Source organism: Brienomyrus brachyistius, chromosome 2 (assembly GCF_023856365.1).
Source record: "Brienomyrus brachyistius isolate T26 chromosome 2, BBRACH_0.4, whole genome shotgun sequence".
Classification (NCBI taxonomy): domain Eukaryota; kingdom Metazoa; phylum Chordata; class Actinopteri; order Osteoglossiformes; family Mormyridae; genus Brienomyrus; species Brienomyrus brachyistius.
In genome coordinates, this window is record NC_064534.1 from 1,098,771 (window position 1) to 1,117,481 (window position 18,711).

General features: G+C 48.2%; 1 protein-coding gene across 11 annotated transcripts in view; it reads left to right on the forward strand.

Annotated features, from left to right (window-relative positions):
• The first annotated feature begins 13,236 nt into the window (after positions 1-13,236).
• msi1b (musashi RNA binding protein 1b) overlaps positions 13,237-18,711 on the forward strand; it is a 39,566-nt gene continuing 34,091 nt past the window's right edge. For 10 of the 11 annotated variants that reach the window (XR_007387380.1, XR_007387408.1, XR_007387402.1 and 7 more), the window contains exons 1-4: positions 13,237-13,365; positions 13,744-13,784; positions 14,715-14,796; positions 14,999-15,083. Coding sequence is in view for 4 of the 11 variants with exons in the window: in XM_049002019.1 (XP_048857976.1) it covers positions 13,307-13,365; positions 13,744-13,784; positions 14,715-14,796; positions 14,999-15,083 (267 nt within the window). In the remaining 7 variants the exon portion in view is untranslated. Of the gene's footprint in view, positions 13,366-13,441; positions 13,594-13,743; positions 13,785-14,714; positions 14,797-14,998; positions 15,084-18,711 lie in introns of those variants that run through there. The other variant, XM_049002025.1, reaches the window with a different exon arrangement.

Sequence of the window (18,711 nt, forward strand, 5' to 3'; positions counted from 1 at the left end):
TCCCGCCGCCCCCCGCTTCTCTCCCGTACTCTGCCTACCCTTTCCCTGATTTTATCTGTTATGGTAATTTAACGTTATATGAGCACTCCCATGTCAACTAAAAGGCTATCACGCCCGCTCTTTCGGAACATTGCTCAGCAGTGTGGGTGACCATTAATTGTTCTGTAATTATACTTTTCCCGAATCAACTGAAGCTTTCATCATTCCTGTAGCTGACTATAATGTGTAGTTTCCAATATTGCGATATTTCACATCTCCCACCTGATACAACACGTTTCACTCTGAGATTCCCTCATGAGGTCAGTCTGCAATACCCTTCTTATCCAGAAGGGGGCAATTCTTGCTCTGCAAGGCCAAACACGACAAAGCTGGTAAAAGCAAAATAAATAAGTTAACATTATAGGTCTAGCATCTAGCAAACAGTGATACATTTAAACACGACTAGCATTCATTGATCAGAAAGCACAGTATGGTTTTTCCAGTGTGACAAGTTTATTAATAATATCATATTTGCTCCCTACCCAATGTGAGGTAGCTGTTCATTTTTGTTAAAAGAAGACATTGCAGAATCAAAATTTGACATATATAACATAGAGGGCAGACCACAGCCCCGCCCTGGACCCAGGCATCGGTGGAGGAGGAGCTTGCAGGTGAGTGCCTGGTGACTGGGTCTCTACCCATGGGGCTCAGCAGGGTCTAGCCCAAAAGGGTGACCTGGGTCCACCCTCCTGTGGGCCCACCACCTGCAGAGGGAGCCGTGGGGGTCGGGTGCGATGTAGATCCGGTGGCGGTTGAAGGCAGGGGCCTTGATGGACCGATTGTCGGCTACCAAAACTGGCTTTAGGCAGATGGAACGTAACCTCTCTGGTGGGAAAGGAGTCTGAGCTGCTTGGTACCAACTGGATATAGTCAGGCTCACCTCACCGCACGACTCGGACTCTGGAACTAAGCTCCTGGTGAGGGAGTGGACTCTATTCCACTCTGGAGTTGCCCAAAGTGGAAAGATGCCAGGCAGGGGTGGGTCTGCATAGAGCCCCCCCGTTTCTTGCCAGTGTGGACAAGAAGGATGCCGTCCTTCATCTTTGAGTCAGGGGACAGGCTCTGACTCTTGTCTGTTTGTCTGTGCCGAGCAGCAGTCCAGGGTATCCGCTCTTCTTGGAGAACTTGGAGGGGGTTGTGGAAGGAGCCCCTTCTGGGGACTCCATTTTCCTCTTGGGGGACTATAACACTCGTGTTGGTAATGACAGTGAAACCCTGAAGGGTGTGATTGGGAGGAATGTCCTGCCCGATCAGAATCCGAGCAGTTATTGAACTTCTGAACTAAACGCGGTTTATCCATAACGAACTCCATGTTCGAACATAAGGCTGTTAATAAGGACACTTGGCACCAGAGCACCCTAGTTATATGATCGATTTTTATAATTGCATCATCGGATCTACACCTGCATGTTTTGGACACTCAGGTGAAGAGAGGAGCTGAGTTGTCACCTGATCACCACCTGTGGTGAGTTGGGTCAGATGGTGAGAGAAGGTGCCGGACAGACCTGTCAGGGGCAAATGTAGGTACTTCCAGCAAATCCGGCAAGGAGTCTGAATGTGCCCTGTTCATTACTTCGACTTTTCATTTATTTATTTAGCAAGCACCTAATCCATGCCTGATCACACACACCTAATCCATGCCTGATCACACACACCTAACCCATGCCTAATCACACACACCTAACCCATGCCTAATCACACACACTTAACCCATGCCTAATCACACACACTTAACCCATGCCTAATCACACACACTTAACCCATGCCTAATCACACACACTTAACCCATGCCTAATCACACACACCTAATCCATGCCTAAGCACACACACCTAACCCATGCCTAATCACACACACTTAACCCATGCCTAATCACACACACCTAATCCATGCCTAAGCACACACACCTAACCCATGCCTAATCACACACACCTAATCCATGCCTAATCACACACACCTAATCCATGCCTAATCACACACACCCAAACCCATGCCTAATCACACACACCCAAACCCATGCCTAATCACACACGCCTAATCCATGCCCGAGGACGGCTGTCAGCCAGGGACCCTCACTGCTGACCCCTGTCACCGTATTCCCACTCTGCCTCCAGCCGGGGCCCGAGGACGGCTGTCATCCAGGGACCCTCACCGCTGTCCCCTGTCACCGTATTCCCACTCTGCCTCCTGCCGGGGCCCGAGGGCAGCTGTCATCCAGGGACCCTCACCGCTGTCCCCTGTCACCGTATTCCCACTCTGTCTCCTGCCGGGGCCCGAGGACGACTGTCAGCCAGGGACCCTCACCGCTGTCCCCTGTCACTGTATTCCCACTCTGCCTCCTGTCGGGGCCCGAGGACGGCTGTCAGCCAGGGACCCTCACCGCTGTCCCCTGTCACCGTATTCCCACTCTGCCTCCTGCCGGGGCCCGAGGACGACTGTCAGCCAGGGACCCTCACCGCTGTCCCCTGTCACCGTATTCCCACTCTGCCTCCTGTCGGGGCCCGAGGACGGCTGTCAGCCAGGGACCCTCACCGCTGTCCCCTGTCACTGTATTCCCACTCTGCCTCCTGTCGGGGCCCGAGGACGACTGTCAGCCAGGGACCCTCACCGCTGTCCCCTGTCACCGTATTCCCACTCTGCCTCCTGCTGGGGCCCGAGGACGACTGTCAGCCAGGGACCCTCACCGCTGTCCCCTGTCACCGTATTCCCACTCTGCCTCCTGTCGGGGCCCGAGGACGGCTGTCAGCCAGGGACCCTCACCGCTGTCCCCTGTCACCGTATTCCCACTCTGCCTCCTGTCGGGGCCCGAGGACGGCTGTCAGCCAGGGACCCTCACCGCTGTCCCCTGTCACTGTATTCCCACTCTGCCTCCTGTCGGGGCCCGAGGACGGCTGTCAGCCAGGGACCCTCACCGCTGTCCCCTGTCACCGTATTCCCACTCTGCCTCCTGTCGGGGCCCGAGGGCGGCTGTCAGCCAGGGACCCTCACCGCTGTCCCCTGTCACCGTATTCCCACTCTGCCTCCTGTCGGGGCCCGAGGACGGCTGTCAGCCAGGGACCCTCACCGCTGTCCCCTGTCACCGTATTCCCACTCTGCCTCCTGTTGGGGCCCGAGGACGACTGTCCTCCATCGAAGCATGAGTGACATCCAAAGACTTTTGATGGTTTCTTCTGACTGGAATAGCACCAATATTTGTTTCCTTTCTTTCTTTTTTTCTTTCTTTCTTTCCTTCATTTCTACATTCTTAAGCTATTGATCATTTACGCCGGTTTGGGGGGAGGGAGGATCTCCATTTATTTAAGGATATCAGCATATGGCTCCTTAGTCTGTGTGTAATCTACCTCAGAATGAAAGCTTTCCACATCCAGACAGATAAATCTCTCTCTCTCTCACACACACACACACACATACAAACACACACACACACACCCACACAAACACACACAAACATTTGCCAAATGCCCTATTTCTTGCCTGCCTCTCTGAACACTGGCATAAACAGTTCAGCTGTCTGAGGAAAAAGAGGGAGAGAGAGAACTAAGGCTTTAGGATTTGGTCCCAGGACCTTAAAAGGCTAAAGGTCATGTGACCAAAGGCCCCTCGACTGGGAGGTTGGCGGCGGCCGGGAAAACGAAGAGCGACAAGCCTTTGAATGGACAAACTGACGCCTGTGTCTCAGTCTGTGACAGTGTGGAAGAGGGAGCCCCCTACCCCTGCTTCTCTGCATAATATACTAAGCTTGGGATGGGGCCCAAAGCACCCAGGCAGTAACACTCGCCTGTGTGTGTCTATGTGCTCTGTAACCCTCAGTATCTGTTGCTCTTAATGCCGGGTTATTTCTGCATCACAATGACATTCTTACTTTCAAAAGTCGGTGTCTTTGTGCATATGCTCTCTTGGCGTGCCCCAGTACCACCATGGCTGTTGCCCCCCCCCCCCCCTCCGCCCCACACCATACTGGACAACTTTCAGCCCTATTGACCAAGCATGCAGAAGAATCAGCACAGCTACGGCTCCAGAGCGAAGGACCTGGGTTTCGCACACGACCTTTTGCTGCTCACTGACAGCTGGATGGACAGACACGCGTAGACTGCCTCTTTACGAAGTCACAACCCAGACCACAAAGTGGCATGCAAAATGGCTCCAAATGCATCCATTTAGGTACCACCCACTCCCACCAATCCTTTCATTTTTACCAGCAGTTGCTTCACAGCTTGCAATCAGCACATGACTTGCCACCTAGTGGACAGAGATAGAAGTGCTTGTGTTGTTGAGCCATCATTTTTATAAAGTTAAAGTGTATGAAAGCTGCTTGAACAGTCGCTAAATATCACTAATTAGCATATTGGCACCATCATGTCATTGTTTTCGCACTTCGCCTAGTGTCAGATGGAGTAAGCCCTTACATCTGTTTGTTTCTCTCCTACTCACATATACTCACATATGCTCACATATACTCACATATACTCACATATGCTCACATATACACAGGCACGATATCCATCTGCTCTCTGCAGGAGTTGGTCTACTGCAGCCGCCCACAAGGAAGGCTGATGGTAATGGGGGAAAGCCTTTGGGGCCTCATCCCTGGAAGAGTTGAATCCCTTGGACCGCTAATAGGGTCAGGCCTGTTGGGGATTGGGACTGGTGTGGTGCTGAGGCGTTTGACGTAGCCCATCGGGGTCGGCGTGTGGAACGACTTGTCTCTCCGGCAAGATGACCATCTTCATTTGCTTTTAGGGGAACTTCATGAAGTCCGCATTTCAGTGGTGGCACTCCCTGAGGTACGCAGACCGCAGATCTCTGTAGGTGGGTGTACCTACTATTGGTCTGCTCAGTTTGATGGTTGCCACACTCAGGGAGTAGCTGTTGCTGTAGCGGATCGGCTCCTCCCAATGGTGTCTGATGTCCTTTCTTTCAACAAGCGCATTATGAGGCTCAGGCTAAGGCTCACATTGAACACCTTGTCTGTTGTCTCACTGTATGTTCTGACTACGGAGAGTAATGTCTCGGTGAGGGAGACATTTAACTCGTAACTTCGCTAGGTGGTTGATGGATGCCCACGAGGTGACTCTCCTCTGGTCACGGGTGACTTTGATGTGACCACTGGCACTGACACGACTGGCCATGAAGATTGTGTTGGTCCCCATGGGTCTGGAGACCAGGGTGAAAATGGCTCCATGTTCCTTGTCTTTGCAAAAGGTCAGGGACCGCGGGTCGCTGGATCTGTACAGAGGTTTTCTAGCCAGAGGCTAATTTGCAAACCTAGTCCTTGGTTGGACTTTTAAAAACAGACAATAACACCAACTATCGTTTCAGACAGACACGCACATACATACACACACACACTCAATAAATGAATGTAAATTAATTAATATAGCTAATATAAAACATCAGTGTTCACAGGTTTGTTTTTGTTTCAGCCATTTCTTCACCTGGGAGCTAAAGACCCTAACATTTGGTAACAGTTTTATTTCTGATGGTAACTTATTCCAAATCTGAGGTCCTCTAAATGACAACGAGGTTTGACCAAAGGATGGTTTGTATTTTGCTGGTTTACAGTCTCCATTAGCTGCTCCTCTTGTTGGGGCTCCTGTGCTGCTGGCTTTTACAGTCATTCTGCTCACCAAGTCAGGGACAAGGCCATCGAGGCATTTAAATGTCAGTTTTATAAAAAAAGACATTTATAAAATTGTCTAAATTTAGGAGATTGTACTTCTGTAAGTTGATAAATTGCCCATAGGAGTGCATGCGTGAGTGAATGGTGTGTGAGTGAATGGTGTGTGAGTGTACCCTGCGATGGGCTGGCCCCCCATCCTGGGTTGTTCCCTGCCTCGTGCCCGTTGCTTCCGGGATAGGCTCCGGACCCCCCGCGACCCAGTAGGATAAGCGGTTTGGAAAATGGATGGATGGATGTACTTCTGTATTTTACAGTGGTGCCACTTCATCGGTTTTTGCTCTATGTTAGCTTTCTGTCTCTATCTCTTATGTTAAACGAAAAGCCAATGTTCGAACAAATGTTTACATCTGTCATGTAAAACCCTGGTGATTATTGCACGTGCACCACATAATCGCAGTTATATTGCGATGTTACATTGTGCAGCCTAAGGAAATGGTAAAGCATCCGGATGTGTCACCTACAAGGATGTCAAAATAAGGGTGGGCGGGGCAGTAATGAATTCTCAAGACGAGTGGTCAGCTGGACACCATGGAAACGCATGACGGACACAGACGGCGATGCGTCCCAGCTGTCTGTCTCTGATCCGATTGGCCGGGACATTTTAAAGCAGGACATGTGGTGCAAAAAGCAAGCAGTTCTGCCAATTAAATTACAAGTAAGCAAATCTTTTTCAGCTTGTTATTATTACTTTTATAACTGATTGACAGTTTATCGGAGTGTTCACATGAATAGCTGGGATATATTGTAAGTGCTTCAGAATATTTGATCTTTTGTTTGGTTTCACATTTATATTGAGTCTTGTTAAGCAATTAACAAAATGTTACGCTTTGGCTTGGCCATTTGTGTCAGTGTGCTTATGAAAGAGCAGGCCGATAAAGAATAAAAGTATGTAAAATGTAATTTTGTGTTCTTAAAATACAAAGTAATGAACTTTATTTTGATACTTTTGTATTTCGTAGTTTATTTTGATACACTTACAAGCATTTGTCATTTGTATCGAAGTACATTGTGATGTTTTCCTGCCCATCTCTGGCACTGCAAGACCTGTAGTATCGATGTGCTATTTTTTCACCCAGTTCACTTGTGATTCTCCTGGCATTTCCTCTTAATTTTTCAAATGCTTTTCCTCCTGATGTAATTTTATTCCTTCGACATGGCCTTTTTCCCAGTGTTTCCAGTGCGATGGATTGAAAGCACTGGATATGGTGGCTGTAATTACCGTCCATATGAGCTACAGCCTGAGCACACTTAGGAAAAGTATCATGTGAAGCACAGAATCTGCTGGTTGGGGCTGAGAATTTCAGTTTATGAAGGACTGAACATTTCAATTCACGAAAACCTGAGCATTTCAGTTATTGGGGGCCTGAGCATTTCGGTTCATGAAAACCTGAGCATTTCAGTTTGTGAAGGCCTGAGCATTTCAGTTTGTGAAGGCCTGATCATACTGAGATGGTTAAAGGGCTTCATGACCAACTGCAAAAGCAACTTGGCTCCTTGGACAGTGCCGTCTGAAATGCTGTCTTCTCTTGACTTGCACAATTCTCTGCCATTGTTGCTCGTGACGGGTGATTCACCTTCTCAATTCAAAAGACGTGACTGAAAACATAGCAAGTTTGATCAGTTTGCTCATTATGTAGCCTAACAGCGTTGCTCAGAATTTAATAATTGGATTTTGAATTTATTATTATTATTATTATTATTTATAATTATTGATACTTTATTGATCCCCTTGGGAAAATTGTCTTTACGCCTCCCTCAACTTTTTCTTTTTCATAGAGTAAGTTGTTTGCGAAGGGCAGCTACTTGTAGTAGCACCCAGGGAGCTGGGGGTCAACCCACTGAGCCAAACACTGCCCACCCTGGGGGGTCAGCCCACTGAGCCACACACTGCCCACCCTGGGGGGGTCAGCCCACTGAGCCACACACTGCCCACCCTGGGGGGGTCAACCCACTGAGCCACACACTGCCCACCCTGGGGGTTCAGCCCACTGAGCCACACACTGCCCACGCTGGGGGGGTCTGCCCACTGAGCCACACACTGCCCACCCTGGGGGGTCAGCCCACTGAGCCACACACTGCCCACCCTGGGGGGGTCAGCCCACTGAGCCACACACTGCCCACCCTGGGGGGTCAGCCCACTGAGCCACACACTGCCCACCCTGGGGGTTCAGCCCACTGAGCCACACACTGCCCACCCTGGGGGGGTCTGCCCACTGAGCCACACACTGCCCACCCTGGGGGTTCAGCCCACTGAGCCACACACTGCCCACCCTGGGGGGGTCTGCCCACTGAGCCACACACTGCCCACCCTGGGGGTTCAGCCCACTGAGCCACACACTGCCCACCCTGGGGGGGTCTGCCCACTGAGCCACACACTGCCCACCCTGGGGGGGTCAGCCCACTGAGCCACACACTGCCCACCCTGGGGGGTCAGCCCACTGAGCCACACACTGCCCACCTTGGTCACCCCCTCTAAGATGTTGAAATGACAGCAAGAAGAATTTAATTCATTTCAATTCAATGCAATCATACAACACATTAATGTCATTTAATCTAGCAAAACATAATTACGTAACAAATTTACTTCGAAGATGGTAGATGTATATATTGACCTTAAATGTATACTACTGAGTAACTATATTTGCTTGATTATAAGGTAAATATTATATAATTGTTTTAGTGTCATGGTCAGCACCCATCCTCCTCAACCTTTCATGTTGTCCCCCCCCCCCATTTGGCCAGCAGGTGTTGCTGGTCATACTGTCCTCCCTGTGTCCTTAGTGTGTTTCCCCTAGATTGAAAACTGGTTAACAGACAGGAGGCAGCAGGTAGTTATTATAGGCACAATGCCACAGTGGGCCTGCGTTCATAGTGGGGTACCGCAGGGTTCAATTTTAGGACCACTATTGTTCCTAATTTACATTAATGATATTGACACCAATATGTATAATAAACTGGTTAAATTGGCGGACGACACCAAGCTGGGTGGTGCAGCAGATACTACAGCGGAGAGGCTACACCGGGATCTGGATTTAATTACTGACTGGGCTGATACCTGGCAGATGAAATTTAAAGTAGAGAAATGTAAGGTAATCCATGCAGGGAGCAGAAATATAAAGTACAGCTATTTTATGGGTTCCACTGAAATAAAGGACTACGAGAAGGACCTTGGTGTGTATGTTGATGCTTCCGTGTCCCACTCTCACCAGTGCAGGGAAGCGATTAAAAAGGCCAATAGGATGTTGGGTTACATCTCTAGGTGTGTGGAGTTTAAGTCAAGGGAGGTGATGCTACGATTATATAATTCCTTGGTAAGACCCAACCTAGAATATTGTGTGCAGATTTGGTCACCATACCTTAAGAAGGACATTGCTGCCTTGGAAAAGGTGCAACATAGGGCTACGAGAATGATTCCTGGTCTTAGAGGAATGTCTTATGAAGAGAGGTTAGCTGAGCTGAATCTGTTCAGCCTCGAGCAAAGGAGACTAAGGGGGGACATGATCCAGGTGTATAAGATTCTAACAGGTCTGGATGCTGTTCAGCCAAATGGATACTTTAATATTAGTTTAAAAAGTAGAACTCATGGCCATAAGTGGAAATTAGCGGGAGGACATTTTAAAATGAATTTGAGGAAGCACTTCTTTACACAGCGTGTAGTTAGAGTATGGAATAGTCTTCCTACTAGTGTAGCGCAAGCTAAAATCCTGGGTTCCTTTAAATCGGAGATAGATAAGATTTTAACAACTCTGAGCTATTAGTTTAGTTCTCCCCAAACGAGCTTGATGGGCCGAATGGCCTCCTCTCCTTTGTAAATTTCTTATGTTTCTTATGTTTTTATTATATCAGAATGTTTAATGTTACTCTCTGCTTTGTTGTGGTCGTGCTACGGTCGCTTGCCTCTTCTTTTTCCTGGACCTTATTTCTTATAGTTAGTCGTTTTCCCTATTTTGCTTTTTTGACCCCTCATGGCCCTGTCCTTTATAGTTTTACCCAGTGTAGTTAATTTCTGCAATAAACCCCCTTCGTGCCTCAGTGCCGCTAGTAGATTGTCGCCTCCTTGTCCTACCTGCACCATGCTCCACTTCGATGACATTTAGCCTATTTCCAAGAACCGAGTACAACCACAGTTAAAGGCACACGCGACAAGCAGATACACAATACTAATACATACACTTAGAAATACGAGCAGGGGCTATATACACGCACTTGCAAAGCTACAGAATTATAGCGTATTTTTCACTGAGGTAAATCCAGGCTTCCCTCTGAGTGATTTCAGAAGGTGCATTAAGCTGAAAAGGACAAAAAGACATTTATAAGGAATGTTGCTTCTAGGGAGGCTCCATTGAAGCTGGCCTTTATTCTGACAACTTCATCAATTCCTACACCTGACTCATCTCAGGCTACAAAGGCCTGTCAGGGGGCCCAGACTAAGCCCTCCCGAGTCAGGCTGTACACTGCATGGAATACCAGGACAAGGTGGGTTATACACCGTATGGAACGCCGGGGCAAGGCGGGCTGTACACCGCATGGAACGCCGGGGCAAGGCGGGCTGTACACCGCATGGAACGCCGGGGCAAGGCGTGCTGTACACTGCATGGAACGCCGGGGCAAGGCGGGCTGTACACCGCATGGAACGCCGGGGCAAGGCGGGCTGTACACCGCATGGAACGCCGGGGCAAGGCGTGCTGTACACCGCATGGAACGCCGGGGCAAGGCGGGCTGTACACCGCATGGAACGCCGGGGCAAGGCGGGCTGTACACCGCATGGAACGCCGGGGCAAGGCGGGCTGTACACCGCATGGAACGCCGGGGCAAGGCGTGCTGTACACCGCATGGAACGCCGGGGCAAGGCGGGCTGTACACCGCATGGAACGCCAGGGCAAGGCGGGTTGTACACCGCATGGAACACCAATCCGTGGCAGGACTGATCTGACAGAACTCGCTAGAGCGATTAATGTGCCCCCTATGATATCCCAATATCGCGTAATAATAATGATTTCGCATCGGTTGATTTGCTAACATACCACAATAACACCTGGACCACTAGAATTAGGTACTATAAGCATGACACACAGGTGTGTTGAAAATCTCTCAAAGCCACATAATTACCGTTACTGTTAATGTGTTTATTACACCCATGTGAGGCGTATTTTAACATATTATGCTGAATAAGGCTGAGGGTCGTGCGCAATAAAACAAGGTTATTGCTGAACTGAAGTATGGTTTAAAAGGCCATGGTGAACCTCGGTCAGTTTTGAAAGGAGGCTTTGAGAATCAGATAATCTGCCATGGGTCATGTGTTAAGTCGCAAGGTGGGAAGAGCTGGGGGTCGGGGACGTCTGCTCACTAATTAAATTCTTAAGACCTGGCAATGAGCTCGTCCTTGCAACCTGTTGCCTCGAATAAGAGTCAAAGTTGTTAACGAGGTTTACGACGGATGTCCTCAGCTTGGGGGTGGATTGTAGATTGGAGCAGCTAAACACCCAGACATCTAATAGCATCAGAAAGACAGACGCCACACAATCACTAGGGCCGTTATTTTCCAATAATCACACTAATAAATATACTCCCGCACTAACAACTGGAGCACATCGGTATACATGCTAAAATGATCGGCTCTGAGACTCCTGCGGAATACACTGCATCTACTGACATTAACACTACAGTGGTTGATAGCATTAGACTAGCTGCTTTTAGCTATGACTGTAACTGAAATGTCCATAGTTCAGATAATACATCAGCGAGAGTAGGTTGTCCGGAAACATCTTTTTAGACACCAGTACCCTTCATAAAGGTAGCAACACACTATTTCCACATCAACGTAAACAAACCAAATGTTTACATAACCCTGACATCATCCATCTAAATTCTATTCTGTTCCACTGGCGAACAGAAACCAGTGCTACGTGCAATATAGACCTACATTTTTTCAAAAACAGCTACTAGAGAGTTCTCTGACGGTTTGTCAGCATGTAGGTGATGCTGCTCACGTCCTTAATTCACCAATATAAAGATGCTGAAGTGCAAAACTGTGTTTCTTAAAAAAGCTGAAAGTTGTTTTAGCTTACATACACTGTCACAAAAAAGAGTATCAATTTGTACCTTTTTGTCACTGGGCTGTACCCTAAGGGTCAGCCAGTTGTACCCTTAGCTGTAGGTAAATGTACCTTTTAAGATACAGAAATGGACTCTGAGGAACATTTTTGTACCCTTGAGGGTACATTAATATTGTTTGTACCTTGGGGGGTTTCTTCAGAGTCCATTTCTGTACCTTAAGTTCGACTAAAAGGTACCTTTACCTACAGCTAGGGTAAAACTGGCAGACCCTTGAGGGTGCAGCCCCAGTGAAAACGGTACATTTTCTGATAGTGTATGCACGTCAGTTAATAACTCAGCTGTAGGCTGGGAAAAAGCTGGCCGGTAGGTGGATGTCCTGCACGCGGTCACTCCTGGTGGTACTGTGTCCATAACGAGCTGTGATGTTTGGCCCCCACGCCAGAAGCACCTGAAACCAGACAGTATACAACACAGACCACGCCTGACAGAACCACCAATCGTATTTTACGCATGTCAGGGGCAAATCAGTATGGTATATCCAAGGGATTAGACAACATATAACGGCGCCATATGTTTTGCGCCCCGTAATTAGTTATGTCCAGTGCTCGTTAGCGCAGAATGTCAAAGCCGATCTGGAGCATCTGTGGCCTGGCCTGTAGCGCTCACGCGCACTGGTCGCTTGTATTCGCGCAGACTTGCGCCACACTTTTGCAATCCTCTTACTGCTGTAATCCGCGCCATCGTCAGCACCACGGCTCTTTAAATTAGTCAAATAATCTTTCAGACTACTCTGAAAAACTTCACAACAGCTCGTTTGTCCCTTTCCTTAAATCGTACCTGATGAGCCTTTTCCAGATAGAATGGCTCGTCAGACAGCCGCAGGTGCGGAACCAAAGCACACTAGTAAACTTATATACTATATATATATATGTGTGTGTGTGTGTGTGTGTGTGTGTTGATGTTGTATTGTCGTTGACAAGTTATGTTGCGAATCCAGCGAATCCATGTACTTCCTGTGTTTAGGTGAGCTGCATAGAACAAGTAGGGAAAATTAGAACTGAATCGCTTAATCTATCAAAAACATATCGGTACAAACATCGCTGCATTTTCCTTGACATGACACCTGGCTAAAAATCACTTAAGAGTTTGGAATATAAAATTGATAATTAATTGCATTATACGACTTTTTTTCCTTCGATGCTTACGTACTGAAATTAGTACAAAAGTGTTTGTGAAACAGTCAGATAGAAACGGAAATAATATCCAAGTTGAATTATCCTACAAGAAACCTGAATGAGACGGGGGGGGCGTGTAGGGGAGGGTAAGAGCGGCGGCAGGCGAGACAAGAGGAGGCCGATGAAGTAGGTGGGGCCTGCGAGCTTTTTGTGTGTTTAGCCCTCCTTCGTCCCCCCTCTCCGAGACAGTCCACTCCCCACACACCCTGCCACCCCCAATCCCCTCGGCCAAACCCCCGCCCCTCAGTCCGCTTCTGCTGCTTTCTCACGCCGCACGCTCGGGAACACAGGAACGGAATGGACGCGGAAGGGAGCCAGAGCAGCCTGTCCTCTGCGGACTCCCCCCACGACCCCTGGTAAGCCTCCCCACGATCTCGCCTGCCCCTCAACTTCGTGCGCTGTTCCGAAGGAGAGCCGGGAGTTGAGGAAGACGATCAGAGTTTAGACAAAGACAGCCAGCGTGGTTGCGCTCAGTGCACTATTTCACTATACAGCCACCATATAGCACTTTCTCATCATGCTTTCTGTCCTCCGCGAGTGAGATTTCATTGAAACTTTTATACTAGGGGCGTCAAGTCAGTCTGGCAAGTACATTTTAATGCTATGGTCAGGCTATTCATAAATCAGACAGTCATGATTTAATTTAAACTTCATTGTCTATTTTTATTAATTTATATGGGGCGATGAGTAAATCATATCAACGTTGTTTACACTCTGTCTTTTTTCTTATTTAGCAAAATGTTCATTGGTGGTCTCAGCTGGCAGACAACCCAAGGTAAGTCATGAGTTTTATAAAAACAAAACTTTCAAGAAGTCTGGGTATATATTGTTGTATTGAATCTTTGTGGAAAAATGCATTTTAATAAATACCTAGGCTATTTTCCGTCTTGATGTACATTTACTTGTTCCGCTAGGGAGAAAACTCCCGCGGTGATGTGAAAATAAAGATAGTCCAGTTTCTATTGCCGAAATCAAGGAGTTCATTTACTGGGGATCAGTAGGCAAGGCTTTTCGAGTATGTGGCATTGAAACAATCTCAAAGTGGGAGACGGATTAGGAGGAAGGTGATGTACTACTGAAATCGCCGTGACCTGCGCATTAGGGCTTAAAACAAAAATCCCCGGGGGTTTAGATCAGTCTTTCTGACGCGCTGAGAGTGTCCGCTAGTCCTGGTGCTGACTGACCACCCTCCCCCCCCCCCCGAAAGTGTCCGCTAGTTCTGGTGCTCACTGTACCCCCCCCCCCCCCCCATCTTATGTCACATCACGCTGTGCCGCAGGTCCCCATGACTTCCGTTTTAAATCACACTGGCTCATCTATAACCGTGTTAACTCGGATTTTATTTCATTGATCGATATCTACAATATTCATGTACTTGCGTAAATCTAGTCAGAGCCTATTACCTGTAGAAGAAATGCTGCGCTTCTTCGCGCACAAATGCCACATACCCTGCTGTGAGTGATAACAAACGCCCAATGTTAAAGGCGAAGTTTCCAGCATATATAATAACAAAGTGGTTAAATAACAATAGCTGTCACAGAATATAACTGAACATCTGTAAGCCAGCCGGTTTAGGAACAGAATGCTGTCATTCAGTGCTTTTGTCGTGTCATATTAAGTTACGTGTATCTGCTCAGTAAATGTTAACGTGGGACGAGCGATTCGTTGTGCATTATGTTTAGCTGCTCTTCTCTTCCACTCCCAGATGGGCTGAAGGAGTATTTCAGCAAGTTCGGCGAAGTGAAGGAGTGCATGGTGATGCGGGATCCGGTTACCAAGCGCTCGAGGTGAGGCAGGCGCGCGCCCAAGCAGCCCCTGAAACACGCGCTGTTCTCATTTTATTTACTGTCACACTGACCACAATAATTTCTCTTTATTGTTTGTGATGTATTGTTGCTTCCACGTGATCACCTGTGATTATCTCTTGGCATGCCAATTTTCTTTTATAAATTATTGATCGAAGTCGTTTGTCCAAATATTTGTGTACAGGGGCTTCGGATTTGTCACCTTTGTGGACCAGCCTGGAGTGGATAAAGTTTTGGCACAAACCAGACACGAACTGGACTCTAAAACTGTGAGTTTCAACAAGGGCTTCATCATGTTGTTTTCGTTAGTAGCATCCTTGTTTTTATTTTATATTTTAAAAAAGACGTGACACTATACGTTAGATTGTGTCATTTTAAGTGGCTCAGATGCACTACTTAAAGGAAACCTAGGTTTCAGTCAGCTGCTGTACACGTAGGCTATTCTGCTATTTCTGAACGTACCCGGAATAATAAGCTGTTTCATTAATAGCTTGCATGTAAGAATATATCAGTGTTTTACGTAGTCTTTTAGTAGATAATTGCATCACCCTCACTCTGAAAACTACGTTGTTTACTAAACTTCTCTCCTATAAACCGAAGTGAGTTTAGTTATTCACGGTGGAGAGCAAGTTTTTACCAAAGGAGCAGTTTAACTATTCAATATGCAGTTAAGACTAAAGACGTCTAAAGCGTCTAATTGTCCGACGCAGCGGTGACTTTTACGGGGATACTTTTCATGTGTAAGGATATGGCACAACGACCGACGATACAAATGTAAATTCTTAAGCGATGCAAATGAATTTAACAGCGCATTTGCAGGTCAGCGCGGCGCGCGGACTCCTTCCATGGGACTGTTTAGGCTTTTTAAGATTCTTTCTGTGCCCCAATTTCCCGTTCTCCGATGGGGACAAAATATTGAAGTAAAATGCATACAGAATAATAAGCTTTCTTTCCTCGTTCCTACTAAGCGAGGTTGTCAGGAACATTTTCTGACTTGATGTGCATCGTCATGGCGACAGAAGCAGTAGGACAAGAATCTCTGAAGGCTACAAGTGGCCCTGGCTAAGCTTTTCATTCGTGCTCAGCCAGAATCCATAGCACAGCATGCACAAGTATTTTTTGTTGTGTTTATGTGGAGATTAAATTTTGGGAGGAAATTTATTACAATGATACACTACGAGAAACGGAGAGCATTTTTCTGGTTGGTAACAGCAACATCTTCAGGAACTGCTTTCAAACAGGCAGTACCAGCATGTTGGGAAGAGTTGTGCTGAACTTCTGCCAGTTGCTATAGCCAGTTCAGGAGCACTTTGAAAGTGAAACAGGGCACTTGTAACGCAGCTGTGGTTCCCCGCTGGATGTGTACTGAGTGTACTGTGTGAAGCTCACACCAAAGGAGGCTGGAATTCTGATCAGTGCAGGATATTGTTCTCAGGGTCAGGCGTGATAAATATGTCTCATGTTACCTGGATTATTTTGGAAAAGTTTGGTAAAAGTCACCATGATCCGTGTTGCGGCAGTTCACCAGCAATGTCATGTGAAACTCTTTTCTGTTGTGTGTGTGTGTGTGTGTGTGTGTGTGTGTGTCTTTGTCAGTAATGAATGTGGGCGGGTCTGGGGACAATGCAGGCTGTTCGTCGCCATGGGGATGGGCGAGTTTCCCTCCAGGGGGTCAGGGGGTGTTGTCGCTAGAGAGGAGGTCAGCATTCTGTGATTTTCTTCTGCCTGTCCCTTTTGTGCTGTGTAGCTGGCTCCCTTCCTCTGTCCTGTGACACCGCCAGGATGGAAATGCAGAGGATGGAGGCAGCACGTTGTCAGGGAGAGTCAGAGGGCCTAGAAAGATGAAGATGGGGGCACAATGGAAGTTTGAATTTTGAGGGGGGAGGAGATAGAGATAAAGAGCATCCTGGGAAGTAACCCTGGATACAAGTAAACATGCTGTTAAAGTGCAGGAGTGCGAGGGGGGGCTGCTTAGACAAGTGTGAGGCGGCGAGGCTGAGATTAGTCTGCAATGGGGGGGGGTGGGGGGGTGACGTGCGAGGAAAAGAGGGAGGGTATAAATAGTATGCGGCGTGGCCCTTGGGGGCAGTGTGCGCGTCACCTGCGCGGGGAATCACTGAGGAGAAGCTGCCAGCCGGGGACGCCCTTGTGGTCTCGTTTCCACGGGATCATGGTCTCCATGGTGATGGAAGCGTAGCGCCAAGCCAGGAGGGCAGAAGCATGGCGTGCAGCTGATGCCTTTTGCAGGGTGGGTGCTTGCGATGCCCATGTATCAGGATGCTGACTTTCGGGTTTATCCTGGGGGTCCCAGCTCCCCTTCTCTGACAACATTACGTTTGGTGGTGGTCAGCACATTTCCCAGGATACAGGTTTGAACGACACAGATCAGTACTGCCTAAGATCACTGCAAGCAGATCAATTTCATTTTAAATCAAATCTCTGCAGTCTTACACTGATCATTTGTAGCAGTGTGTGTTTTTATCCCTTTTAAAGCCTCATCAGACTCATTCTCCAATAACGATGCTCTGTAGTTGTGCTGAGTAACGTGTGGCTGCCCCTCCTGTGTCACATGACCCGTGTCTTACGGAGAGATAGTGGCAAGACATCAGTTTTTCAGAGTGGTGTTAAATAAGAGGGTTCCCCTTCTGTCCAATGCACACATGTCTGTGAATACCCCCCAATCCGGTGCATGTGGCTCCATCTGCCAGACTGGCCCCTGCCTGCCTCTGATGGGGGGGGGGGGGGGGTTGGCTTCGCAGCATGTGCAGTCTGTACCACAGGGCTTGCTCGCCATGCTGTGGGCCAATTGAACAGCAGCTCACTGGCGATGTGGAGAGAGTGCCTGTTTGCCTCTTCAAGTGGGGAATCTGCCTTGAGGAGCGAGAGAGAGAGAGAGCGAGAGAGAAAGGGGTAGAAGGGGGGAGAGAATGCCTCTCCTGTGGCAACAGAAAGAATGTGGCGTGCTGAGACTGACCACGCTGCGAGGGTGAGGAAGTGTCCAGGAGAAAAGAAGAAAGTGGGAGATTCAGGCCTGCCTCAGTGAGGCGGCATCAAGCATTAGGCAGTGATGAGTTGCGGTGGAGTTTGAAGATATCTGAGATCAGGGCTGTAGACTGTGAGCTGTAGCCCTTCGACCTGTAGCATATGAGCTATAGCTCTGTGAACTGTAGTCTCTAGGCTGTGAGTTGTAGCTCTGTGAGCTAAAGCCTGTAGCCTCTGAGCTATATCTCTGTGAACTGTAGCCCTGTGGGGTATAGCACTGTGAGCTGTAGCCTGTAACCCTGTGAGCTGTAGCCTGCTAGCTGCAGTCCTTAGAGATGTTGCCTGTGAGCTATAGCCTGTTGCCTGTGAGCTATAGCCTGTATCCTGTGAGCTGTAGCCCTGTGAACTGTAGCACTGTGAGCTGTAGCCTGTAACCCTGTGAGCTACAGTCCTGTGAGCCGTAGCCAGTAGCATGTAAGCTGCAGTGAGCTGTAGCCCTGTGAGCTATAGCCTGTAGCCTATAACCATGTGAGCTGTATCCTGTGAGCTGTAGACTTTAAGCTGCAGCCCTATGAATTGTAGCCTATAGCCCATGAGCTGTAGCCCTGTGAGCTGTAGTCTGTGAACTGTAGCCTGTAATCCTATGAGCTGTATCCTGTGAGCTATATCCTGTGAACTGTAGCCTGTGAGTTGTAGCCCTGTGAAATGTGTTACAGGTGTGTCCTCATTCACAAACAGCCTCTTCCCAGATGTTCTTTGACATTCCTGGGAGTTTTCACAGGAATGGATGTTACTTTTGGGATAGCTGTATGGCAAACGTGTGGTATGTAATGGTGTCACACGAAGCCCCCAACATGGGGGTCAATTTAGATGCCAGCAGTGGGCGGGGGGGGGGGGGGGGGGGCGATTCAGTGA